Source organism: Coturnix japonica, chromosome 17 (assembly GCF_054131305.1).
Source record: "Coturnix japonica strain WE chromosome 17, WE-NBRP24, whole genome shotgun sequence".
Classification (NCBI taxonomy): domain Eukaryota; kingdom Metazoa; phylum Chordata; class Aves; order Galliformes; family Phasianidae; genus Coturnix; species Coturnix japonica.
This window is the reverse complement of record NC_140679.1, coordinates 15282450-15308507: the sequence shown is the minus strand read 5'-3', so window position 1 is coordinate 15308507 and position 26058 is coordinate 15282450. Positions and strand designations below refer to the sequence as shown.

Sequence of the window (26058 nt, the reverse complement as noted above, 5' to 3'; positions counted from 1 at the left end):
AGCAGGTCTGGAGGTAAACATGGCCTGGGCAGTAAAGCTGTCAGCGGGGCAGAAGGAAGCAGGACAGAGCAATGCAAAACGCTGAACTGGCTGCTGACATCAGGGCTTTGCAGGAGACACAACAGATTTATCGGCCCCGGGAGGGGAAGGCCAGGCTGGGGCAGGGTGAGAAGGCTCACTGCGTGACCAGGGAAAAACAAGCTGGGAGAGAGTGATAACCCTGTGCTGCAGGCAGAGTAACAGCGCAGAGTGGGGCTGATCCTGCACAGAGTTTCATCCCACTGTGCTGGTAACACTCCTTTGACTCGATGGGACACCAATGGCCCTGGCCTGGTTTCAGGTCCCCCAGCACTCGCCTCCTGGCACAGAACATTCCTGCCTCTGTCCCTTGGGCCCCCACCTAGTGCTGTCACCACCCTTCTGGTTTAGATAAGGCAGCTGAGGGGAAGTGATGATGTGGCAAGGGGGGCTGGGAGGGACGCACACTGTATAATACAGGCTGGCATTTCAGTGCCTCCTCCACCCTTCTGACCATCACCCCTTTCCCAGCCATGCCAAGTGGGGTTTCTTGGAAACACCAGCAGCAGAAACATGCTCTGAGTCAGGGTTTAGGACAGATGACATGCAGAAGACAACACTGAGGCCCAGGACACACAGAAGTTTAATCTGGCTGTGCCTGTACAAAGCAAGAGTGCTCATTCTCTACACCTCTAAGCTCCACTATAGATGCAGGGCCAGGATGGCTGCCTCCCCTGGTCCACCTCCATGCTGCAGAGCCCCAGGATGGTGCAGAAGGAGCTTCCAAGTCCCCACTGCACTCGGGCTCTCCTGGTGATAAAATATTGGTGCTGAGGTCTTTAGCAAATCAGTCTGGGTTCACAAAGAGCAAGAAGAGATGGAAGCAGGAGGGCAGGTCCCCATATCACTCAGGTCCAAGTGTACAGCAGAGCCCACATCTCTTTTGTTTCCATGTCCACAAAGAAATCAAACCTAAAGTGACACGTGTGGCAGATAAAGCCATGAAGGTTTTGTGCTGCTGGGGATGAGTTGAGAGCTGATGAGTTTCACACATCCCATCTCCAAACCATTCCCCATTCACCAGCTATGGAGGACAGTCTGACTTCAGTCCTGGAGACATTCATAGGGTGGGTAAACCCCGATAGCTCTGCTGTGTGCAGAGTGAGGGTGACGTGCAGCAGCAGAGGCAGAGAACAGCCTGAGCACAGATGGGGTCTGAGTGGAGGTGTGCAGTGACAGAGGATCCTCCAGCCCAGGCCCAGCTGTGAGTCCTCAGCTTCAGAACCAACAGCTCCATTAACTCTTCTCTGGCCTGTTCCTGTTCAGCACAGCCCGAGGTGCAAACTCCATCTTCTCCTTCAAGCTCACCACCTTGGTCAGGTCCTTGCCCGCAATCTCCTGCAGCTTTCTATCCTCCCTCCTTTCCGAGATGCTTTTCTCGTCCTCCTCAGCCGGCGGCGGGTTGGGGCCTCGGATGAACCATTCCAGGTGATATCCCACGGCACCCACCACGAAGGCAACGGGGAAGGTGACATAGGGAGCGTGGGTTCGCACTGCGGTCCATAGCACGGACCACATGGCAGCGGCACCGAGAGGGGCAGGCCTTGCTATGACAGCCGGGCCCCGCTTGGGCCTACACCGCGGTGCCCGGGGCCTGCAGGCCTCCAGCACCCCGTGGGCAGCACTACCGGCCCACACTGCCGGTCTATAGGGGCAGGGAGCGCTCACCGGTGCCCCGGAGCTCCGGGCAGGCCGCACTCACCGGGCCCAGCCGCAGTCACAGCCGCTATTTCCGCTACCGGTACCGGAGCTGCTCGGGGCGGTGTGTGCTGCCACCTAGCGGACAGAGCGGGGAATGCAGGGGACAGCGGGAGTGGGGGATCCACGGGAGACACAGGGAGAGACCCCACGCTGCGGGTACCCCACTGCTGCACACTCCTACACCACCTTGCTGTGGGCAGCCTGCTTTACAGCTCCCTTTTAACCCCTATAGTTCTGCAAGTGTGATTTCTCATCATGACCCCCCCCCCTTTTCCCATCTCACACCCCCCTCCCACCCGTGACCGCCCCACGCACATGAAGGTCACACATAGAGCAGTTAAAGGCGAGCCGGGTGCCAGCCGTGCCCCCATAGGGAGGTGGCTGATGTCCCGGAATAACCAAAATGGTCTTTTTTTTATTAATTCCTGGAGGTTTGTTACAATAAAAACGGAGCCACGTGTCACGGTCACTGTACAGTGCTGGAGGGCTCGGGGGAGCTCAGGGTGTCCCTGTGCAGGCACAGCTCTAAAGCTACGGTGTGGGGGTGGCAGGACTGGGCTGTGGGGTGAATGGGGCTGGGAGCTGCATCCCTGCACCCCCCCTCCATCATCCTTCACAATGCCTGATTCCTACTGGCCCCACAAGAAGTGACACCTGGACCTTTAGCACCGCTTCTCGCCGGGGCTCAAAGCCCCCCCCAGAATCATTGCCCTGTTCTTGAGACCCTCCCAAGTCCCCACTGTGAGGAGACATAAGCTGATGCCCCCCAAATCCTGCAGAGCTGGTTGTGGGTTTGAGGAGGTGCCTGGCACCTATAGGAACTTGAGGCATCGGCATCCACTCCATCTGCCACCCACCCATGGGGAGAAAGGGAGTTGGGGAGGGCAGCCCTTGGAGGGGTCACAGTGCAGGCAGATGTTCCCCGGGTATGGGGGGGCGGTGGGAGCAGGCAGCTGAGGCTGCTCCCCGTGGCAGCCCCTCACCAAGGGCCAGCAGCATGGATGCGCTGTGTACCTGCCCTGTATGGGCTGTGCTCGGGATGGGGATGGGATGGATGCAGCCTCATCTCCAGATCCCCTATGGAAGCTGCCATCAAGGAATTCATGGCTTCAAAGAATTCCTGTAGCATAAACGCTGCATCCTAGGCTGTTCCCTGTCCCCATGGGGCACTGAGGGCTCGACAACCCCATCCGTGGTATCCCATCCTTGCAGGGCACTGTCAGCTCAGGGAGAAGGGAGGCTCCTTCCCCACACCTACAGCCCTGTCCCCATGTGCAGGGGGACAGCACCATACCTGCTCTGTCATTGCACCAAGGTCCTGCATAAGCATAGGAAGGTCTCCCCAGCACTGCTGCCTTGCTCGCACACCTGTGTCCAAACTGCAAGATACAAGGGATCTGACTGCCCTGTCCCCATGGTGTTCCCATGCAACTGACTGGGAAAAGGGGCAGGAAGGGCTTGGAGAGCACAGTGCTGCTGCTCAGTGTGAGAGATGCGGGTTCAGCTCACTGGGGCCAGAGGACCTGCTGCTCTGGTCCAACCCGCCCTCCAGAACACAGCTCTGGTCGTGTGCAGTTTCTGTTTTATTCCTTAGGTAATATTTATATATGGATATAGGTCGAGGACTCCTGGGTTCCCCACAGCACCGGGGCAGGAGGCAGGGAGCGGAGCGGGGCTCCAGCTGGGCATGGGGCTGGGGGCTCAGGGGTCCGTCCCCACAGCCATGGGATTGCACTGAGTTACAGAGAGGTGGGGGGGGCCTGCCTGCGGCCCCATCCCCTCCCACCCGGCAGGGCCGGGGGCTGGGGTCACCTCTCCTTTGGATGGGATGGGGACCAAGGAGGGGGGGGGTCAAGGAATAGAAGAGCTGAGACACGGCCCCAAAGAGGGCAGGGGGAAGGAAGAGCCCTGGACCCTGGGAGAGACGGGCAGGGGCATGCGAGCAGGGGGGCAACGGGATGGGGCAGAACCGGGTTGGTGCTCATTCACCGTCGGATCCATGAAACGTCTATGATAGAAAAGAGAGAAGCTGTGAGTGGGCCAAGCGCTGCCCCCCAGGGTGTCCCCACGGCCCCTGATCACAGTGAGCGATGGACGCGCCGTCCAGTCCGGGTAGAAAAGCCGAGGCCGCGGTCACAGCCGGGTCTGAGCCTCGGGGATGTAGATCTCGATGCTGTCTGCGCTCTCAGTGGCCGAGTTCTGACGGAAGGAGGCGGCTCGTTTGGCTGCCAGGAGCCGTTTTCGTGCCTCCTGCCGCTGCCGGTCCACCGAGTCCAGGGAGCGCTCCTTCACCGGGTGCACCTTGGAGCGAGGCGGCTTCTTTGGTATCGGGGGAGGCACCTTCTTCTCCTCCTGCACAGACAGCGGGAGAGCCTCGGGGTGAGCTTGGGACCGACCCCGAGTCTCCTTTCCACCCGCCCCCCCCCGCCAACGTCAGAGCAATGAGATGAGGCTGTGCCGTGCATCCCTCCGTGCAGCTGCACGTGTGCAGGATCGTGCCTGGCCCTTGGCACACGGCTCTGCCCAGAATCCAGCTGCAATATCACAGCAGAGGAATGGCCTCATTTCTTTCCTGTTCTTTGTTTTTTGAGTGTTTGCTAAAAGCACCCTCTGGCTCCGCTGGCGGTAACTCTACAGCAGTGGTTTGGCCACAGATGTGCTTGGGGATGAAGAGGAAAGGAGGGACGTGCACAGCACCAGCCCTTACCTTGGGCTCAATGATCTTCCACCCATTGGCCTTGAGCTGCTGGAGCTCTGCAAACTTCATGCTGACATCCTCAATGGAGAGCTGCAGCAGGTCCCAGAAGCCGGCCAGGTCTTGGAAGGTGGGCACTGGAAATGCATTGGGATCCTGTGGGGACAGTGAGGGACCACGTTGGTCACATTACATGCCCAGGACACCCGCTGTGCTGGCAGTGGGTCACCACCCCAGGGTGATGTTCACTCACCATGTTCTGCTGGCAGAGTCGGTAAAACTGCTGCACCTTCTGGGACATGAGGAGCTGAGCACTGCCCACAGCGCTGCGGATCTTCTCCAGGACTGGCAGTGTTGGGCAGAAAGCAGACAGTCATATCTCCAACAGGGACACAGGCATCCCGTCCCCACCATTTGGGATCCCCAAAGATGCCTACATCGATCCCAACCTCTTGACCCTCCCTGACCCAGGTGGCACCACTGGGATGCTCCAAGGGTGAGAGCAGCGTGGTGCAGCCCTGGGTACCCAGCCCCACTCACTCTCCTCCGGCAGGTCGTAGTCCTCAGCCTCCCTCTCCATCTGCTGGCACCAGCCCTCCATCTTCTCCACCTCGGCCTGCAGCAGTTTGATGAACCATTCCCCATCACGGTGGCAAGGGGAGGCACGGCCGGAGTCAGGCAGGCTGCGGGAGCCCCTCTCCACCCAGGCATCACGACGCGGCACCTCCACCGCATCGTACTGCATCTGGTAGTCCTCCCTGTAAGCCCACTGGCCCTGTGTGTGCACTGTTTTGTACACGGCGTATTGCCGGCCGGATTCGGGCTCCGAGGAGTGTCGCTGGAAGGGACGGCCAAACTGCAGAGCTTTGTCCTCAGTGGCCACGGCCAGCCCTGCGAAGCCCTCCAGCTCCAGGTCTGCCTGCACACCCGCCGTCACACTGTTGGAGCGCTTGAAACGGGCACGCCTGGGACAGAGAGAGTGTGCGAGGATGTCCCTACCCATCCCTGTCCCCCTGGGGGCACCATCCTGGGGCTGAGGACACCCAGGGACAGCCCTGAGAAGCTGCATCTTTCCTGTCCCTCATTTCCTGCACTCTTAACCCGTTTCCATGGCTACCTGTACTGGATGATGCTGAAGGATGCAGAGCAGTGTGCATCAGGGTGGGTAAGCACACTCCCAGCCCTCGTCTCCCCTGGTTCCAAGCTGAGCCCCAGCAAGCAAGACCCCAACACAGCATGGGAGCAGGGGATCCCCTTCCCCAGGCTGCCCCTTACAAGCAATCAAGCATGAGAGGCAAGGCCAGATTCTGCCCCTTATGGGGACAGAAGGCTCAGGATAGGGATTGTGCTGAGCTCTGGGAGCATCAGATGAGAGAAAGTGATGCATGCAGGAACTGGGTCAGCTTAAGAGGCCCAGGGGGATCCAACTGGGGAAAGCCACTGGCCAAGGAGCTTGGCAGTGCTCAGCTTGGGGCGTACCTTTTGTCTTCCTCCACCTGCACTCCGATGGAGTGGAACTCCCTCTGGCTCCGACTTTCCGTGTCCGAATCAGAGACAGCCTCAACCTGCCAGGGACAGAGGGAGAGCATGCTGGAGGGTGGCCCCATACCATGGGCATCCAGTGCCTAGAGAAGGCTGCACTGTTGGGAGAGTGGGTGTGCACAGGGGTGGTATTATGGCCACTGTGGTGGTACAGGGGGCGGCATTAAGGCCACACAGTGGAAATGGAGGTGGCATTAGGGCCACCACGGAGGCACAATGGAAGCAAAGGGACAAATGGAGGACTCTGAGCATGGCTTGGGCAGACTGATACCCACATCTCAGCCCACCTGGAGGAGCGAAGCCCACCTGCACACCAATGGATGGTCGCCACTTCCTCTGTCGAGCCAAGCTCCGCAGCTCCTCCCGCCCAGGGATGGCCTTGATGATGAGCGTGGAGGGTTTGGGGGCAGTGCGGGGCTGCACGGGTGGCAGTTCAAGGGACACGGTCGTCACCTTGGAGCTCTCCAGGCTCTCTGCCGAATTGCAGCGGGCCGCAGCATCTTTGGACCAGGCGGGGCCACGGGTGACCTCGCTGGGCAGGTAGCTCTCGTGAGCAGATTCGGTGCTGCTCTGTGCGGTGACGGAGATGAGGGGCTTGGCTTTGGTTCCTGGAGGGATGGGAGGTGGAGCTTTTCTGTAACTGAAGGCTGTTGTGGGAGAGGCGTAGGATGAAAAGGTGCGTGAAAACAGAGAACATTTGCTTGTTTCTTACCGCGAACGGGCACCCTGGGGAGCAGCACCCACCCCCTCCCACAGCAAGGGGGCCAGGCATGGATTTGGGGCAGCCCTGCAGGATCTTGAGCAGCCATTTGGCCAGTTTATCTCTAGAAAGGGACTGGAAAGCGGCCCAGACCCATTCATGCAGCAAGGTGCAGCAAAGGAAAGCAAAGAACAGGGAAAGAAGTGTGGGAAGGACAGCAGAAGGATGCTGGGGGCATGGTGGGGGGCATCCCATGGGGCGGCTGAGCCATGAGCAAGGTGGGGCTGCATGGGGACCCTCATGCTGCCAATCCCTCACCACCCCCAGGACTCACAGGTGCCAGGCTTCAGGATGCTGCTGGTGATGGGTGGCCCGGCAGGGGCTGACATGGAGAAGAGCGAGAGGCAGTCGTCGTCCTGGGAGCAACCCGCCTGGATGGCCCGCAGGTAACTGTGGCTCCGCATGCGGAAGCAGCCGGGCAGGTCCAGAGCTTCCACAGCTTGCGACTCCACCTCACCAAAAACAGACTCACAAACAGCTTCAAATTGGTGGTTGAGCTCGTCATTGATCTGTGGAGAGCAGTGGGTGATGCTTGGGGTGGCATCCACAGCATCCACCCTCCATCCCGGTGTGAAGACAGACCCATGGCCCCAGCACAGTGCCAGGTGACAGCTGGGACAAGGACCCTACCTGGCCAGTGGTGAAGGAGCGCCCGTAGCCCTGCCCCCGAGGGAGCATTCGAGGTGGCACACCGCAGCTGGGACAGTTACAGATATATGAATCAGAATAGTGCCTACTTGCAAACCTAATGAGAGACAGTGGGAATAGAAGGGATGGAACCAAAAGCAACACAGTCAAGCCAAGCATTTGGAAACGCAGCCACAGCAATGGACCCACAAGCCCCATTTGCCCACTGCAGCTCTTGCAGCGAGCCCTCACCACTGCCCCTACCCTCCTGGCAGGGCTGGAGGCTGAACATAGCTCTCTAAAATAGTCGTGCTCCATGTGCCTGCCTGGCTCTTTGCCCTCTGCTTGGGTTTGGCATGGAGATGCTCAGAGCAGGCTCCCTGTGCCAGCCCCAAGGTGGAGCAGCCCCTGGCAGGGTGCTACCGTGCAGGGCTCCGTGCACAAGCAGTGGCAATGAGGCGCATGCAAGCTCCCCACTGGGGTTCTGCACCCATGCAGGCAGCGTGCAGCTGCAGCAAGAGCTCCTGGCAACCAGCACATTGCAGAGACATCAAGTGCCCAGCACAGGGTCATCACCAACCCAAAAATCCATCCTGGGTGCCACTGGTACAGAGCCATCAGGAGAAGGGAAATTCCATGCTGTGTGCAGTGGGGATGGGGACACTCCCAGTATTTGGGAATGCTGGCTGTAACCTCCCTGCACATGTGCCCTCTCTCTGTACGTGCCTGCAGCCCAGCTCCCTCCCGCAGCCCAGCAGCACCCTTACTTGCTCCTGGCCTGGTCGGCGCTGGAGGAGCGGCGGTAGCTGTCTCTCCTTGTGGCCGCCCGGGGTGACACTTTGGCGCTGGCATCCGAATCGGCGCTGTCCTCATCCCCCATGGCCTTGATGTAGCTGCCACTGCGCATCCTCCGGCAGGGGATCTCCCCATCCTTGCCCACTGCTGGGTACCCACTCCATTCGTCCTGCGGCACCTGGAGTGGGGGGTGAGTGTGGGTGTGCACAGGGGCACACAACAGCCCAATCCCAGCACCATTTTTCCACCCTCCCTGCCCCAAACCCTCCTGGCAGTCCCAGCTGCATCCCCTGCTTGTCATTTCCCACCTTGTGGCCCCCCCGGCAGTCACGACCAGGCCAAATCCCACCCATGCCAGAATGGCTGTGCCACTGCTACACACACTTACCAGGCTGCAGTGGCACAATGTTGTCCCCAGGCCAGGCAGGATGGTGGTGGGGCCAGTGCTCTGCCCTGATACCCCCCGCTGCCACCCACCCCAACATTGCTTCTCCCTGTCTCCTTCCCCCGGGAAAGGGAGCGAAGAGTTAATTAGCTTTTAATTGGAAGGGAGGTGACCTAGAAGGGAGCCTGATGATGTGATGGGACTGGTGGTGGCACTGGGCCAGGCACACACCAGGATAAAAGCCCAAAAGAGGGAGAGAACAGAGGGTTGTGAGGAGCCTGCGCAGCTAGAGCTGCCTTGACCCCAAACCACGGACCAGAAGATGGCAGAGGAACTTGGTACCACCTTCAAGGAACCCTGCAAGAAACCCTGCAAGGACTGAGGACACCACCAAGGCCCCCACACCACCCCAAGCCACCGGGATGCAGAGACACAGCCCCAGCTCACCCCATGGCATCACCATGACATCACCAACCACAGTCCTGAGGGACAGCAGCACCTGCCCTGCCTGTCCCCCTTACCTGCAGGTACTGGTAGGCTCTGTCTTTGGCCTTTGTCTCCTGAAGCATCAAGGTTTTCTCCGTGCCGCTGGCGCTGGGGTAGGCTTCGCGGGCTTGGCTGACGGTCATGGTGTGCCAGGCACTCCTCTTGACCGTCTGTCCATCCAGAGACATGGACATCCCGGCACATGCCAGGCATTTCCCTTCCCCGCCGCTCTTTAGACTCTTCAAAGTCAAGTCTCTGAAGGCACTTTCGGGAGCGTCCACGCAGTACTGGGTGCCCTGGTCCACGGCGTGCCGGCCGGACACCATATAGCTGCTGTCGCTGTCCAGGTTGTCATCGGAGCTCCACCAGCCCATCACCTTGGTCCGGTGCCGGGAATCCACCTTGCGATCCTTGCTCTTGCTGCGCTTGCCGTGACGGGACTGGTGGTGGTGGTGGTGGTGATGGTGGTGGTGGTGGTGGTGGTAGCCGTCCCCGCGGCCGTCCATCTTGGTGCCGTTATAATCCCGCTTGGCGGGCGCCTCCAGGGAGTGCGACTTGGCAAAGAGCTTCTGCACGGAGTGGACGAGGTGGCGGATGCGGCTGGGGCTCTCACTGCGCGGCTCAGCGCCGCCGGCCCGCGGGTACTGCAGCGTATGGAAGCCGTCGTGGTGCAGCGGCAGCTGCTTCTCGAACTGGTCCAGCAGCGTTGGGGGCAGGCGGTTGATCTTGCTGGAGGGGTGGGCGGTCGCCATGCATTCGTCGCAGGAGTCGTAGGGCTGCTGCTGCTGCTGCTGCTGCTGTTGTCCGTGGTGCATCCTCGGGAAGGTGCTGCTGGTGCTGCCGGAGGGTGGATCGCTCAGGGGACCGCACTCGCCGGCCGCACTGGGGCTCCGCACTGGGCAGAAGGGATGCTCCAGGGAACACGGCTCGCTGGGGCTGAGGAGGTAAGGCGGGCGGCCGTCGGGGCCGTGGGGGATGTAGTCGGCGGGATGCTCGCAGTCCTCTGGGATGCAGCGGCAGCGGTGGCCGGAGGAGTGCTGTGCCTGGCTACGCTCCCCATGGTAGCCCTTCATGGTGTCAGCACCTGCCCCGTAGCCTCGGCATCCTGCAGGGCTTTCCCTGCGGGCTCACCTGCGGGGACAGGCATGGGCACATTGTCATGTTCCCATCCAGCTGCTCAAACCCCCATTCCTACTCAGGCAAAATGTTCTGGCTTCACAGGGTCAGGAAGCACCCATCAAGCCTTGCTGAGCCCCCCAGCCCTACACAGTGCACTGGGGACTGCAGGGCTGCCCAAGGAGATGCGAAACCATGGGGATTTCTAAGGGAAAGCAGCAGCCTGCCTCAACGCATTCAAAGCAGATCCTTAGTAGACAGTGCAGGGGGACATTTCGACATCATGAGAAACTTGTTTTCTTCCCTGGCACCAAATATTATGACGTGTTTTTCCATTAGAAAAACTGTTCTGGCTGCGTTTTCCAGCCGTAGCGATTCACCGAGCCACTAATGAGCTGAAGCGGGGGGTTGGGGGGGCTGCTCTGTGCTGACATCTCCATCCCACCCATCCTCCCACCATTCCACTATGTATTGACACCTCGCATTCCTCCAGTGCCATCCTCCACCACCGTGTGCCCACTGGCAGCAAGGACATGGAGCAAGGAAAGGCATCGCCACACAATGCCATCCCCATGCATTGCCACCACACACACATAGCTGTCATTTAACCATTTCTGAAGCAAAATACAGAGCATCACATCAGACCCCTGTGACGGCAGCCCCGGGGCTGGCTCTGTCCTTGCTGTGTCCCCAGATGCAGTGCAGGGCTAAAGAGAACTCCAGAGACATGTGTGCCCTACAGGGATTTGTCTTCCTTACAGCCCCTCAAAGGCTCTGCCTTGGGTATGACTATAAACGAGGAAATTACTTACTCTCCAGTGTAGCTCAGCTAATTAACAGGCGTCAATTAACACCCTTGTTATCATATTTAGGGAGGGTGCTGTGGGCACCTCAGCTCTGCAGTCAGGCTCAGGAAAGGTGGAGCAGCCATGGTGACCTGTATGGGGACAACCCCTGGGGACAGCAGGGATGAGCAGCCATGGGGTGCCACATTGAGCCCAGGTGGAGCAATGGGATGGAGCAATTGGATGGGGAGCAGGAGGGAGAAAAAGGGGAACCCCTGGGGTGTACTGAGACACAGAAGCTGTGCCCACTGAGCACCAGGAAGGGATGGGAACTCAACACCTCTGAGTACAGCACGGTCTGATGGCAGCAGGGAGCATCCCCCAGCTGCCCCCCCAAGCCTCTCCCCTTGCCTTTCTTCCCAACATCAAGGCTGCATCGCTTGGCCCTGCTCATCTCCCTCCCGCCCTCACAATCTCACTCCAGATCTAACAAGGCTCCCTAATTGCTGCATCTTAAATGAAGGAAGCAGCAGCCTGCTGGAAGAAGAAATGCCTCTGTCCTCCTGGGAAAGCTGGAATGAGGCATGGGCAAGAGGCTGGGGGGGGTACGGGAACAAGTGGGCAGTCAGCAGCAGGACAGAGGGATGGATGGATGGATGGATGGATGGATGGATGGATGGATGGATGGATGGATGGATGGATGGATGGATGGATGGACGGATAGATGGGTAGTGGCTGCAGGATCCCTCCCAGCCCCGCCTTTGCCTCAGGCTGAGCTATCATCTCATGTTCATCGAGGGAAGTGTTCAGATGAAGCAAATATTGCCACGGTGTTGGGAAGAAGGAGTCAAAACAGCTGAGCAGCCCATTATTAGGAGCAAGGCAGGCTTTTGTGCTCAGGAATGGGAGGAATTAAACAAAGCAGCGTGCTGGTGAAGCAGTGCTGCAGCTTTCCTGCAGCCAGCAGCAGTGGGATGGGGATGGGGACAGGGATGGAGACTGGGATGGGGACAGGGATGGGGATGGAGCTCTCCCATGGGTCTCAGCATGGACCATGTGCCTGGATCACTGCTGTGCTGCCATGCACAGTGCATGGGACCCGAGGGAAATCTCCCATCCCCATGTCCCATCACAGATTCAGAAAAGGCAAAAAACACCAGACCAGTCTGAATTTTGTGCCATTTAACACCAGGGTAATTACCACCATTGGGAACCTACCGCCCACACAATTATGTGCTAGGATAAACTGGAAGAGCGTAATTACCATTACAAATAACTCACTTCTTGCCTTTATTGCATCCAAAGCCTGGAGAAACTCCCATCAGCAATTCCCCTGCCACCAACTTCCCTCTGACTTTTGCTTTTCTGGCATTTCTCCCCACCCCAGGGTCAGCATTGGGCAGACTGGGACCCATCACCCTGGGCACTGCGGGGCTCACCCAAATTCCACCTCCCTGTTTGATTTCCCACAGGGGCCCTTAGCAGAGGCAGTTCTGCTCCCCAGAACAGCACAGTGAGATCTAAGCCTTGGCAATGCCATGATAATGCTGAGGACTGTGGGGATGTGATGCAGCCCCCACAGAGCCCAGACCCCCTGCATCCCTGGTGGAAAGGTGACAGGATTGCAAACACCACTGCAACACTCAGGTCTGACAGTGTTAGAATCATAGAATTACTAAGGTTGGTAAAGACCTCTAAGACCAAGTCCAACCACTGACCCATGCCCACTAAGCCCGTACCCACTACACCCACTGAACCACATCCCTCAGTGCCACAAAATGAGGTTTTTTTTCCCCATATTTTCAAGTCCAACCCCAAAAGCAGCATCCCGGCACTCACCGCCCAGCGCTCAGAGGGATGCTGTCCTCACGTCCTCATGTCCTTACAGCCCAGTGTCCCCTCCAGCAGCACGTCCTGGGGCGAAAGTTCTGCAGGAGATGAAGCACAAAGAGGAAGAGTGATTGTCCCCAAAAAGAGCCTGACCCAAATAAATCCCTGTGGGTTTTTAGCAGCGCATCCTTCCCTCCTCCAGCCGAGGAGCACCACGGCCAGCACAGCCTTGCACATGTTTGGCGCAGCAACGCCCCAAACCCATCCCCAGCCACATCCTCTTATGCAATTCCCTGCCAGCGGGCGCCGGAGCTGCCCAGCATCCTCCTCAGCACTGACTTTGATTTGCACTGGAGCCGTCCATATGCTCCACAAAGGCTCCTCCTGCCACCAGTGAGAGCAGAGTGGTTTTGTGCGGCCGCTTGCCCAGCAGAGATGCGCAGCGAGCCCGGTCCATTCTGCTTTGCAAATTAGCGACAAGTTTGCCAGCGCGGTTCCTGCTGGGGATTTTTATGGCTTGTGATGAAAGTAAGAGAGAACAAACACGCAGCTTGAGCTCCCAGCGCCGCGTGCGAGCTGGAGCCTGAAAAAAAAAAATAACGCTCTTCCCACTTTTGGAGCTGAGCAAATTTGATCTACAGTCGTTGGATGAAAATAAATACGGAATAGCGCCAGGTCGCTTCCACCTCGCCTTTCATCTATTTACTTTCCCCCCCCCCGACCAGTTGTAAGAGAGAAGGATTGCAGAAAGCAAATATTTTATTTTATGACTAATTAGCCCGTTATTTTATTAGGCCGTATTAGTAAAATTTACTCAGCCTGACAAAAAAAAGGTGAGGGGGTAGGGGGGGGGGCTGGGAAAGGAATCACCTAATATAGTGCGTAATTCTGCATTGAGTAATTATTTTCTTAAAAGTGGAATTAGCTGAAAGCAGCTCACAGATATTTCATTAGTTGCGTCAGGCCAGAGAGAGAGAGTGTAATTAGTCAGAAGTTTGTCATTCCTGGAAGTAATTACTTCACAAGGAAAGGGGAGAGCAGCACTGCTTGGCTGCATGGAGCTGCCAGACCATCTCCCATCCCCAGAGCCCACCCTGGCCCTGCTGGTGGGGGAGGGCTGAGCAGGACAGGAGCAGTGCTGGCTCCTGATGGCGGTGCAACATCCATCATGCTGCGATGAGAAGATTAAGGTTGGTTGGGAGACTGGAGCAGAGAGATGGCACCAAGCACAGCTGAGAGCATGGGGTTTGGGGCTGCCTGAGGGGGCTTTGCTCAGTGCAGAGCTCAGGCCATGCAGGCCCTGCTGGGTGCTCAGATGGACAACCAGAGGAGCCCCAAGAGAAGCCAACCTGGGGCAGAGAGTGAGCAGGATGTAAAGATCACAGCCAATGTAATGCAATCAAGAAACGAAATTACCGGTAATGAAACAAAAAGCAGAGAGCGGAGACTGCCGGGGAGGGGATGGCGAGGGGTGGGAACCACGTGGCTATAAATAAGGGATGCTTTTTAAAAAAGTCATGAAGGACAAATATCAGCTGAAGAACTGTAAGTGTGAGCAGTGCTAGTGAAAGCTATTGGGGCTGGACATGCAGAGCCAGAGCTCAGCCCAGCCCAGCACTGACAGTGCTGCCCACATCCACGTGGTGCCTTGAAGCACAGGAGCTGCTCCAGCCCTGAGCACTGCTCAGCATCCCTGGGCTGACCACAACCCTGGGCTGACCAAGGAGCGGCACTGAGCACTGTGCTTCCCATCCGACCCACTCCTGATGCTAAGGGCAGGTCGTTTGATGGGAGCCGTTGATTAAGCACATGATTAGTTTTGGCACTGGCACCGGTTGCCTGACAGCTCCTTCTCCCAGTGCTGGGGAGAGTGAGCGCGAGGTACTGCCTCTGCTGATGCAGCGGTTGGTGGGATGAAAAATCCTGCAATGCAGCACTGCTTCTTAATGAGCCATTTGTCTTTGAGGCTTCTTGACTCATTACCATGCCGGGAGAGGGATGGGAGTTGCCCCCAAGTCCCCATCTGAGCAATTACTCCTTGAGTAGAACGAGGAAATACTGCCATGCCGTGCTCCAGCTGCCGGGGATCCCGCGCGGCCGCCAGCACCGGGATCCCCACCATCACTGCTGGCTGCTGCTGCTGGAGCTAGGGGGAGGGGACTGCCAGGTATCCAACAGCACTGTATGCCATCGCTGGAGCCCTGGGGGCAGCTGAGGCCAGAGCATCCCAGTGTGGAGGAGGGAGACCAGCAGACCCCCAGTTTGTGAGCAAGCTGCTTCACAGGCAGCAAAACCCATATAAATAGGAGCAGATGGGGCTGGCAGGGAGAAGACAGCTGTGGTGAACACCCCATGGGGACACTGGGAGCCACCATGTATACAACAAAGAGGGCCAGGGGATAGACCCACTCCCCAGCGGGGACATCTTGAAGCCACACAGTTCCTCTCAATGGATCAACCAACGGTACCAGCACAGGGGCCTCAGGGTGTTGGGAGGAGGGAGTAATTAAGGATGAGTGAGTAATTAGGACAGAATTAGGCTGGGAAGAAAATGTACCTGGGCAGCAAAGCGGTGCATGGTGGTGGTCCCACAGCTCAGCCCTCCTTCACCATACAGTAGGAGGATGCACTGCCAATGCCCTTCAGTGCCACCAACAAACCAATTGCATGGGGCTCCCACACAGTGACCATCACTACTAATGCCCACAGAGAGCTTTGCTCCCACAGCCCGGCAGGACAGAGAGCCAACGTGCCCAATATTTACCCACAGCAAAGGGGAGGACACAGTGGATATGTCCCCAACAGCATGCTGCCCCAGCCCAGCGCCCTCAGAAGGATGTGTCCTGTGGTCCTCCTCTCTTTCCAGGGTCATGGATGTGGGGAACCACATGATGTGCAGAAGAATGAGTTGAACTCCAGCAGCTCCATTCCAACTGCACCGCAGCTCACCCCATTTCCAGCACAGGGAAATGCTGCTCCTGCTTCAAAGCCACTTATCTCCCCGACCACGCGGTGTAATGACTTAAGCTGGGGATCACTTCAAAGCAGCTTTCACGAGCTCAGGGCACACATCCGTGCCAAGGGGCTGCTCTCTGCTCTGCTTCCCCCATCATATGCCACCCCATGCCCCAAACTGCCCCCATCCAAAAAACCCTGGTAACACTGACCCTGTTCTGCAGCTCACGATGCCATTTCCAGCAAGCAGGACCAGCAAGTGTGCAACAACGATCCCACTGTCACCATCAAAGGGCACTCTGTGCCACTGCACCCCACCTTCAGCTGCAGCCCCACGATGGGATGAGACCTAGATGGGCACAGAGCGCCCCGAGCAGAGCACAGCACCGCTCACCAACGAGGGCCTGAACTGCCGCTTTAATCGATGGGCTTAATTTACAAAGCTGATGAAAACCTAAATATTTAAATACATAATTCTGCACAATGCTCTTAGTGTGGGGGCAGAGCTCATGGCTGGGGGAGCACTGGGTGCGCCAAGAGGATGGGATCACTCCACTGGGACCAGTGTCCCCATTGCAAGCATTACAGGGGTGGCACAGGGCCAGGCTGGGCTGTGCATGGGGTGCTCAGCTCACCCTGCATCCTGCTCTGCTGCAGCACCTGAGCGTCCCACCATAGCAGAGGGAAGGGGAGTACAGTGTGAGATAGTGAGCTGCAAAGGGCAGCACGAGGGGCCCGCAGAGATTACACCCCTGAGAGTCCTGCGACAAGAGCTTAGAGATAAAAGAGATTTACAGGATTTACCAGCAATACAAATTGCATATTTAATTTTAGCTGCAGGGGGCTGAGCTCGAGCAGCACATGGAGGTGTGCGGGTGCTGCAGGGCACAGCCTGGACAGCCACAAGGCCGCTCCCCAAGGGTTGCACCCATGACATCCACACACAGCTCTGGTTTTGGGGTTGCTCACGGGTACCTCCTGACCCCCAGCACAATGCCTGTGTGCCAGCTCAGAGGTGACACTTGGCTGCCTCCTGCTTTGCCATGCTCCCTTTCATCCCTGATGAAGCTGTCCCTGGAGGAGGCTGTTTGCCATCCAGGGCACAGTGACTGGAGCTGGGGACAGGAGAAAGAGACAACCAGAGCTGAGCACCCTCTGGGGTGGGATGGAAAAGCTCTAAAGAGGATCAGGACCCCTCTGCAAAGCAGGATCAAGGTCAGGGGCCAGGCACACAGCCCCTGAGGCCTTGGGGACAGCTGGTGGCCCCAGCACAGGGTCCCCATGGTGCCACCCAGTGCGCACATCCTTCTTCCCCACTCAGTGGGTGCGCAGAGCAGTGCAGGGACAAGAGAAAGGGAAGGACGGTGGAAGATGAATGGGGGAGTCGAGAGGCTAATGGCATTGTCTGGAAAGTAGGTCGTGTGCTGAGCAAAAAGATATTTATATCAAAGCTCGTTCCCCTGCAGAAGCTCCAAGCTGGGCACAGGCAGCACTATGAGCCCACAGCCCTGTGTACCCCAAGGCATCCCCTGCTCCAGCCCTGGGCCCACGAGGTTGGCACCCACAGGGGCCCCAGATGGGATCCTGCAGGCTGTGCTGCAGCACAGGATGGAAATTAGGGATGTAAAATGATCCCAAGTGGGATCTGCTCCTTTTGCTGAGCTGGCTGATGGCTGCTGGAGTCGCATGGGGTTATTTTTCATGTCTCCTTTGTGAATGTGTAACAGCTCCCCAATGATCCCCAACACCACAGAATCCCCACAGACTGTGTTACCCCTGTCCCAAGCCGCATCCAGGTCTCAGCCTGGTACCCAACCCCGGCCACATTCCCTTTTATAGGGGGAGATGCCCCATGAACCGCACACAGCCCCAGGTCCCTCCTTCCCATAAAAGCAGGGACTGTCTCAATGCACACACTGCATCTGAGGTCCTGCTGCTGCCAAAGGTCCTGCTGCTGGGCACAGGGATGTGGTCCCCACTCATCCATCCCCATCCCACACCCGGGCACCTTTGGTCTGTATAGCTGGTGCGGTTCCGTTTCCCATAATAGCTGCGTCGGCTGAATTTACAGCCTTGCTCCAAGTTATTAATAATAATGGCCTCTCTCTTAAGTAGGGCTTTTCATCTGTCTCAAAGCCCTTTCCAGAGGACGTCTGAGGCATTATCACCATTTTATTAGCGTTTCAGTGGGCAGCAGATGAGATGGAGAGGAGGAATGCCCAAGGAGCCCTGGGGATGGGGACCCTGGAACAGCTCCATAGGGCAGCAGGGGCAAAACATCCCTTGGCCACCACGTGCAGAGCTGCTGCTGTGATTTACATGGGTGGTGAGCCCAGGTCCCACCATGTGGATAAATCCACATCAGGCAGCAATAAAACAGTGTCACCTCCTCGGTAATCCACAGCATGGTGACAAATAGAGGGCCACAGCACTGGCAGGAGACTCTGGTGTTGGCATGAATAAATCCCAACCCTGTGGCAGCAGGTCTGGGGTGTAAATCCTGTGCTCTGAGCAGAGGGCACCCATGGGTGACACAGGGCACGGGTGGCAAAGGGTATGGCCATGTCCCCATCCCTGTGAGCACAGAGAACTTGGCACATGGGACCCATAGCAACCACATGGGAGTGGGGACATTCCCATTGTGTGTCCCCATGGACCTGCATATCCTCACCATCACCCTGCATGTCTCCATGGCCTCATGTATCCTCATTTCCCAGCGTGTCCCCATGGCCCCACACAGGGCAGCACCACTCCTACACACTTCTCCCCACAAATCACACCGGGGCCCTATGGGCAGATTTATTTCCTTCTAAAAGTGCTTTGATCTGAAGTTATTTTTTGTTTACTAGCAACAAGGTATTGTAAATACATCTTTGCTGATAATTATAGAGTCTGGGCGCACACCTTAATCTCCATAAAATATCAGATGCTACAATTTGCCTGATTTAATGAGATTGGAGGCTGATAAGCCGCTGAGGTAAGCTGTAAACTTGGAGGGGAGGAGGAAAATGACTGCAAACGCTCTATAACGCCCTCCTCCTCCCCCCAGGTGCCATACCCAGACCCACAGCCCCAGCACTGCCCACCCCACAGCAGCTCCCAGGCAGCGCCCGGACCGCACGCAGCAGCTTCACGCAGCGATGGGCATTTAGGGCAAACGGTGCTTTTATACCATTTACCTCATTAAAACTCCAAAAGCTCAGAGCAGAGCTGAGGCCGTGCGCCACGTGCTGATGGAGGTGTGAGGACAGGGCGGTGGGGAGGGGGCAGCCACTGCTGTCCCCACGTGCCCCAGTTTACCCAAAGGAAGGTGTGTGCAGGAACAGGGCACAAACACGTATGCCAGGGCTTGGGGTCACATATGGGCATGCACACGTGTGTGGGCACATGCAGGGGTGTAGGGCACAGTTGTGGTGCCCAGAAGGTGAGAATGATGGCACCCCATGCTGCACAAGCACATATGTGCATGCAGGTGTGACCATGTGCATGCATGTGCAATGGGGTGCGTGCATTCCTGGTACCTCTGCTCACACCAAGCACAAGGTGGGGGCTTGTCAGAGTCCATACCAGAACATCAGGGGAGGGGTCCTGGCCCCAAAAGGGGACCCTCAAGCACAGAGCACTGTGTGTCCAGGCTGGGGTCCCCCTCCTGCAGCACGGGGGGGGGCTGCCTGGCATGCAGCAGGCTCTGCTCCATAACGAGCACCACCGTTTCCACAGCAACCTTAAAGGCCTACAGCTGCCGCCTCGCTAACGAACCTGCGCCGGTGCCGTTCCCAGGGGATGCTGAGCCCCAGCCCATTGCCCACCACAGCAGCCTCAGGCTGGAGCATCCCCCCATCCACCCAGCTGCCCCCCACCCACCGTCCCCCCAGCCTTATACCCCTCTGCACACAGCCCCAGGGTGCAGTGGGACCCCCTCCTCCCCATTGGGATGGGCACCTGAAATGCCCCCGCTGCCATCCGTAGGGCACCACAACCCACAGATGTCAGCCTGATGGGTTAATTAATTTCCTTCTTCTTCAGGCTGTTATCAGATGGGATACAAACGTCACCTGAGACTGTTAATTGGGCTAATTATTCCAGGTTCAGGTTTGGAATAATTAGTTACTGTTGTCTCCATCCTTACTTCCACTATTCTTCACAAAGGTCAGGTGGTTGCCAGCTCCCAACGTGCCAGGGGGGGTTGGGGGGCTGTGGTGGGGACATATTGAGCCCCCCTAGGCTGCCTGGGGACAGCAGGCACAAGGACAGCACCTGAAGCTGCCCCCATGCTCCAGCACTCGCTGGGGGTGACATCCCAGTTGGGTTGGAGACAGAAGGACCCACCCAAGGAACGCTGCACTGCCTCATCCCCCGCTATTATTAGCCCTCGCTAGCCTCCCTGGGAGCCATTTGCATATTTGATTGCAACTCCGAGGCGGGGCAGGGCCCTTCAATCAGCCGCTCCCGCAGCCTCATTTGCATGGTGTGACATTTTGTGCCCGGAGTGCTGACACTGTCACAGTGAGTTGGGACCAGGCTTGGACGTGGCACAGCATCCCCCAGCCCCAGGCACACCATGTCAGGCAGAGCACACACCTAAGGACCAAAGCACCTCTCCAGGCCCCCAAAACAGATGGAGCTTTGAGTGTCTCGTGTCCCCAGGTGGCCCTGCTACACTTTCCAGCCCAACCCATGCCCCATCCCCATCCAACCTGCCCAGCAGGTAATTAGCAGTGGGTGCACAGGGTGTGGGTGTCTGCACAGTGGAGCTGGCTGCCCATCCTGCCAGCCCGGCTGGAGCTGCTGTACATCAAAGGGCAGCAGGGAGCTGACATCCTCATGGTGGTGGGGGGCTCCTGATCCTCAGCACACCCCAGGGAGGGACACACAGACATGATGTGGGTTGTCCCTTTTGGCCACGCAGTGTTGGGTCTGATGACCGTGCAGCTCGGCCACAATGGGCACAGCATCACGGACTGCTCCTGGCCACCATAGAGCCACCTCTATGACCACTATCAAACCACAGCCATATCTCCATCACAGCCACCACCATGGCCAACACAACACCCCATTGCAACCCTCAGACCCCGACAGCCCCTCTTGTACCCCTGGCCATGGAGGCTCCAGGTGGCTGCGGGTGGATCCAGGAGGCCCCCAGGGCCCTGAGCACTCAGGTAGGACCGGCATGGGCGCTGCCACAGGCCATGTCCCAGAACGCCCTCATCTCAGCATGACAGGGTACACGCTCAACAAGAGCAAACAACCCGAGGTGAGGGATGGGAATGAGCCTGAGGATGGTGGGGATCAAGAGAGCTCTGCTGCATCCTTCCCTCCTGCCTCGGTTTCCTGGAGCACACACCGGAGGTGCAGGCATGGTGGCAGGGGAAAGCTGCACAGAGAGATCCGGCTGCCATCAAGAGGAGTGGAGACAGGCAAAGCTCAAGGAGCAGCTGTTGGCACCGGCTGTGCTGCTCACGACAGCGGGGCCGTCTGGCAGGCAGGCACACAGGGCTCCCGGCCCCATGCATGGAACCAGAGCACATGGCAGAGTGCAGAGCTATCACCCAGACACAGGAATATACTGCTGGAGCAGGAAAGTCCTTCCAGGATGCAATGGGTGGGCAAACACACCGCTTCCCAACACACATTGGGCTGCCCACTCCAAACGTGCAGCACAGCATCTCACACGCACAGCCCGCTCCCTCCTGCCCTGCACCACCGACAGGACACCCAGCACAATGTGGCACAGAGAGGGCTCACCTGAACATCCTCATGGAGAGCACTGTGTCTGCATGGGGGAGCACACCATGAGCTCAGAGCCCAGCCTCAACACACACAGCCCCAGCAGAGCACAGGGCTGCAGGGGAAGGGAGGGAGGAGAACCTGGCTCGTCTGGGTGAGGGCTGGCTGGGAGCCACACGCTGCACACCAAGGTGAGCTGGCTGCCAGCAAAGGGGATTCAGCCAGGAAAGGGTTAGGAGCAGCGCTGCAGTGGTGCGAGCTCCGGCTCAGCACCCAGACCCAGCACCCCATCCTCCCTCCCCGCACCCCACTCACCAATCCCAGCTGCTAAGCCACGGAGTTGCCCATCCCCTCTCTATCGGAACCGGCAGATGGGAGCACGGCTGCGGTCCGGTTCGCTCTCCTCCTGCAGAACCCCTTTGGGCCGCCCATGCCGGGGTGAGGCCGGAGGTGTCCGCAGGGTCACAGCCACCCGGAGCCGAGCGGTGGCCACGCTCCCAACCAGCACCGGCACCTCCGAGCGCTGTCGGCGTCTCCGCTCTGGGGACACACCTCCACCACCCCCGCACCCGGCCACGTGCCCGGCAAGGGCTGCCCTCCCCCGCACACCCCCGCTCTGAGCATCGCTGTGCAGCGACAGACGGACACACGGCCCCGTGTACATGGATGGATGGATGGATGGATGGATGGATGGATGGATGGATGGATGGATGGATGGATGGATGGAGGCACGGCCACGCGTGCAGGTGGATGTACATGCAGCACTGTGCACCCCCTGCATCCCACTGCCCCCACAGCGCTGCTGTGCACCCCCCCACCCACACACACTGCAGCAGTACCCCACACACTGCACATGCAGCCTTACCCCTGCTTTACCCTGCACACCCCACACTTCCCACACACAGCCCTCACCCCCACAGCTCCCCCCGCACACCCACATCCCCAGCCCACCTGCACCACCCCCATGGAGCTCTGAGCAGAGCTGTGACTGCTGCCATCCCTCCATCTCACCCTGACCACGGCCACATCTCAGACCCACCACCCCATACCAAGGACCGGCTCAGCATCCCCCAGCAGAGGGTCCCAGCCCCAACACAGCACCAGGGATGGCACCTCCAGCTTCCCAACGCAGCACCCCCACACTCCTACAGCCCGGCTGTTCTCCAGCTCTGCTCTGCCCACCACAAACTCCAACTGCTTCCAGCCCCAGTGGCTCCAGCCCACCGAACTGTGGGGTTAAGGCCGAGCTGCCCCCCTGGTGAGCACCGAGAGCTGGCAGCTGCGCCACAAACATCTGCTCTTCTAGTGGCCCCATGATTCACTGGTTATTAATTGGGGTTTGGCAGTGCTGGGATCTGTTTGCATCCCCTGGCTCTGCTGAGAGCAACAACTCGCTGCTGACAGGCGGTAGGTGCCAGAGAAGGAGCCAAGAGCAGCAATGCACCGGGCGCAGCGGAGCCGGGCCAAGATGGGCACACGGTGCTGGGCACGGGAGCAGTGCAGCACTATGATGGGTGCCAGCAGCAATGCCAGGAGCCCAGCACAGCTCCTGGGGCTGCAGGTGGTGGTGGGGAGGCAATGCCTCGGCTCCCACTCTTGGCAGCATCACTGGGTGCTGTTGGTGCATCCTTGTGAGTTCCCTGCTGCAAACAGCACTTTGTTTGTGTAGGGTCTCCTGGATGCTCCCATGAGCAGCTCTAAGCTGTTCAGGCACTGAGAACTGCAGAGCTCGGGCGGCATCAGACAAAGGCTTTGAAAAGCCTCCTCCAAAGAGAGCCAAGAGAAATATGAATTCAGAAGCTGATTAGAAACCATGTCATGGCTCGTTCCAACTCCAGCATTTGGGGAGGAGTGAGCTGGAAGGGGGTGGGGGGAAACGTGCAAAATCTAACTGGGATTTAGGGAAGGCTTTATGCACGGGGAGGTGCTGAAGCACATCTGCTTGCAGGGTGGGGGACACCAGAGCACCCCCGGTCCTGCAGAAAGCACAAATTAATTCTCTTTAATCTGACGGGCACCAGCTCTGCTGCCACGTGCGGCTGCCACAGCTGGCAACAAGCAGCCCAACCCCACTGCGCTGTGCCCCCATCGTCAGCACTGAGTCTGCAGAGCCCCAGGGATGCTCCGATGGGCACAGAGCTGGTCCATAACCCCAAGGACCGCTCCACGTTTCCCCATCCCATCATGTTCCCCACACTGCAGGCTGTGTGAGGGATGCACCATCCGCCTCCATCCACCCATTGCTGGGACCCATCCACCTGTGCATCCCGGCCCCCCCTCCTGCAGCACGTCTGCTGCTATTCTTAGCTCCCAGCCCCGCTCTCTCCCAGGCAATGGCATTGTATATTACTATTATTACTCGCTGCCAAAGGCTCGGAGCAGGCAGCCAGGATCGTGGTGGGGCTTCCACACCCCTGTTGACCTGTCATTCGGTCCCTGCCGGGGTTTGGGGTTCTAAATGCTATTTCAGGAAATCCAATTTTATGGTCAGAAGATGCACATGCCACCCGTTCTGCTCCCAAGCTGAATCCAGGCCCTTCGCATCGCTCTCCTCCAGATTTTAGCTTCGCCCATGATAGAAACAAGGGCCAAGAGTCACCTTTGGCTCCAGATCCCAATTTCTACCTCGGTGGGATCCAGGGTTTCAGCTCAGCAGATCAAAGAGAAGCGAGCGCCTGCAAAACCTGGAGCTGGAGCCCCACGGCAGCACATGGGCACCAAACCCACAGGGCTGGATCCTGTCCATGCAGGAGGGCACAGCCATGGGGACCCCACAAATGGGCTCTGCCTTAAGCTGCCAATGGGGAGGCAGAGGAGGAGCCCCTGTGCACCACAGCATCTCTCACCCTCCCCTCCAAAATCTGCCACCAGTGGGGTCCTACAGCCGGGAATGATGCTGCCCCACAGCTGGGCAGCTCTGCACTTTGATGGCAATTCTTTTCCTTCCAGCCCTGCCAGCACTTGACAAAACACTTTGGAGAAGGGATGTTATGCCTCGTGTGCTCAGCTCCCAGCAGCAGCGCCCGCGGCCGCGTGTCCTCAAAGGCCGCGTGTGGAGGATGCTCAGAGCTGGGAGGCGAGGGACTGAGATAGACAGGAAATGACATCCATTTCCTAAAGGGGAATCTGCACTGCCGGCCGAATCCTGCCCCCATTTACAGTGAGGGCAGCCTTCAGCTCTTGGCCTGGGCTCTGGTGGGGCTGCTGTTGCCCATGCATGACTCCAGCCCCTCCTGCATGTTTGGGACTTTGTGCTCAGCCCCATGAGGGGGGTGACATGTGGGGCTGAGTGTCACGGGGTGGGAAAGCTGAACAATCCCAGGTTTGGCACAAGGTAGAGGAACAAAATCTGATTATCCAGGGGAAGGAAGGCTAGGAGAGAAGAGAGGGACCCAGATCCCCTGGGATGGACCACAAAGCCTGGAAACACACTGAGAACCACAGCCCCACAGCAGCCCCTGGCCTGCACCCACCTGGTGGGATACATCTGTCATACAGCCCCAGAGCCCTCATGCTGCCAGCTCCACGACTGCCGAGGAGTGAGACCCCCGAGCTGGGGGGACTGGGCCTGTCCAAACCCCATTTGAGCCCTCAGAACCAGGTGAGAACCGGGACCACGTCCAAGGGATGGCTGCATCGATGGCACAGCCTCCCGTGCCCAGGGGGTGGGTGATGCTGGATGCTCCATCCTTGCCCTTCCCATCGCTGCCCCCACGCAGCAGCACCGAGCGGCCCTCGGGTGGGCACCGAGCATCCCACTGCGGTGCCTGTGAACACCCCGACCCACCCGGCAGCCCCCGGCTCCGCTCCAGCCCCAGCTCATCCCCAACGCATTAGGGGATGCAACACCGACCCCGCAGATGCACTGACACCGTCCCCCGCGGGATACCGCGCAGGGAGCGGCTGCGGGAACCGAACGGGAGGAGAAGCAAAGGGGCGGCCGGGAGCACCGCGAGCATCCCCCGGCCGCGTCCCACCCCGGGCACCAACCCCGGACAACCCCCCCCCGATGCCCACCGCGATGCCCCTCCGCAACCACCGGCTCCCACCCGGTACCCCGGAGCCCCGCGCCCACCGCCCTTACCCCTCTCCTCCGCCTACATCCCGCGACCGGTGCCGGGCGGCCCCCCGACGGCCCGGAGCTGCGGGGCTGGGCACGGCTCGGCCCGGTTCGGTTCGTCCCGGTTCGGTTGGGCTCGGCTCGGCGAGGGCCGGCGCCCCGCGCGTGGGTGCGCGGCGGGAGGCAGCATGCGAGTGGCGGCGGCCCCGCAGTGCAGAGCGGAGCGGAGCGCGGCCGCCGAGGCGCAGCCAAGACGCGGCGGTGGATTTTCCACGGGAATCAGAGCGGGAGGCGGCGGCGGCGGCGGCGCAAAGATGGCTCCGGTGCGGATCTGCCGCCGCCTCCCGGCGCCCCGAGACCCCCCGCTCCGGTTCGGCTCAGCGGGGCCGGGAGGGGGGAACCCCCCGCGCGCCCCGGGGGTCCCTCCCACCACCCGGGAGCCCCCCTTTGCCCTCCCTGGAAGCCCCGAAGGGCTCAACCCCCCCCAAACAATGCCGGCAGCAGCCGCCCTCTCGC

The 26058-nt window shown here is 59.0% G+C and overlaps 2 protein-coding genes across 4 annotated transcripts; both read right to left on the bottom strand.

Annotated features, from left to right (window-relative positions):
* Positions 1 to 643: 643 nt before the first annotated feature.
* SMIM12 (small integral membrane protein 12) lies at positions 644 to 1803 on the bottom strand. Its single transcript, XM_015883281.2, has one exon. It carries the CDS (start codon positions 1594 to 1596, stop codon positions 1315 to 1317), a length of 282 nt encoding a protein of 93 aa, XP_015738767.2. The 5' UTR covers positions 1597 to 1803; the 3' UTR covers positions 644 to 1314.
* Positions 1804 to 2116: 313 nt separating this feature from the next.
* Positions 2117 to 26058, bottom strand: DLGAP3 (DLG associated protein 3). 3 transcript variants are annotated; one of them, XM_015883230.3, is made up of 12 exons: positions 25567 to 26058; positions 12810 to 12898; positions 9105 to 10200; positions 8171 to 8376; positions 7407 to 7521; positions 7051 to 7285; positions 6323 to 6663; positions 5954 to 6039; positions 5015 to 5439; positions 4728 to 4819; positions 4487 to 4630; positions 2117 to 4131 (listed from the first exon to the last, which is right to left on the bottom strand). In XM_015883230.3, exons 3-12 carry the CDS (start codon positions 10140 to 10142, stop codon positions 3913 to 3915), a joined length of 2901 nt encoding a protein of 966 aa, XP_015738716.2. In that variant the 5' UTR covers positions 10143 to 10200; positions 12810 to 12898; positions 25567 to 26058; the 3' UTR covers positions 2117 to 3912. The 3 variants fall into 3 exon arrangements, with proteins under 3 accessions (XP_015738716.2, XP_015738718.2, XP_015738717.2); XM_015883232.3 differs by having other exon boundaries at positions 7407 to 7473; XM_015883231.3 differs by lacking the exon at positions 25567 to 26058 and adding an exon at positions 21798 to 22024.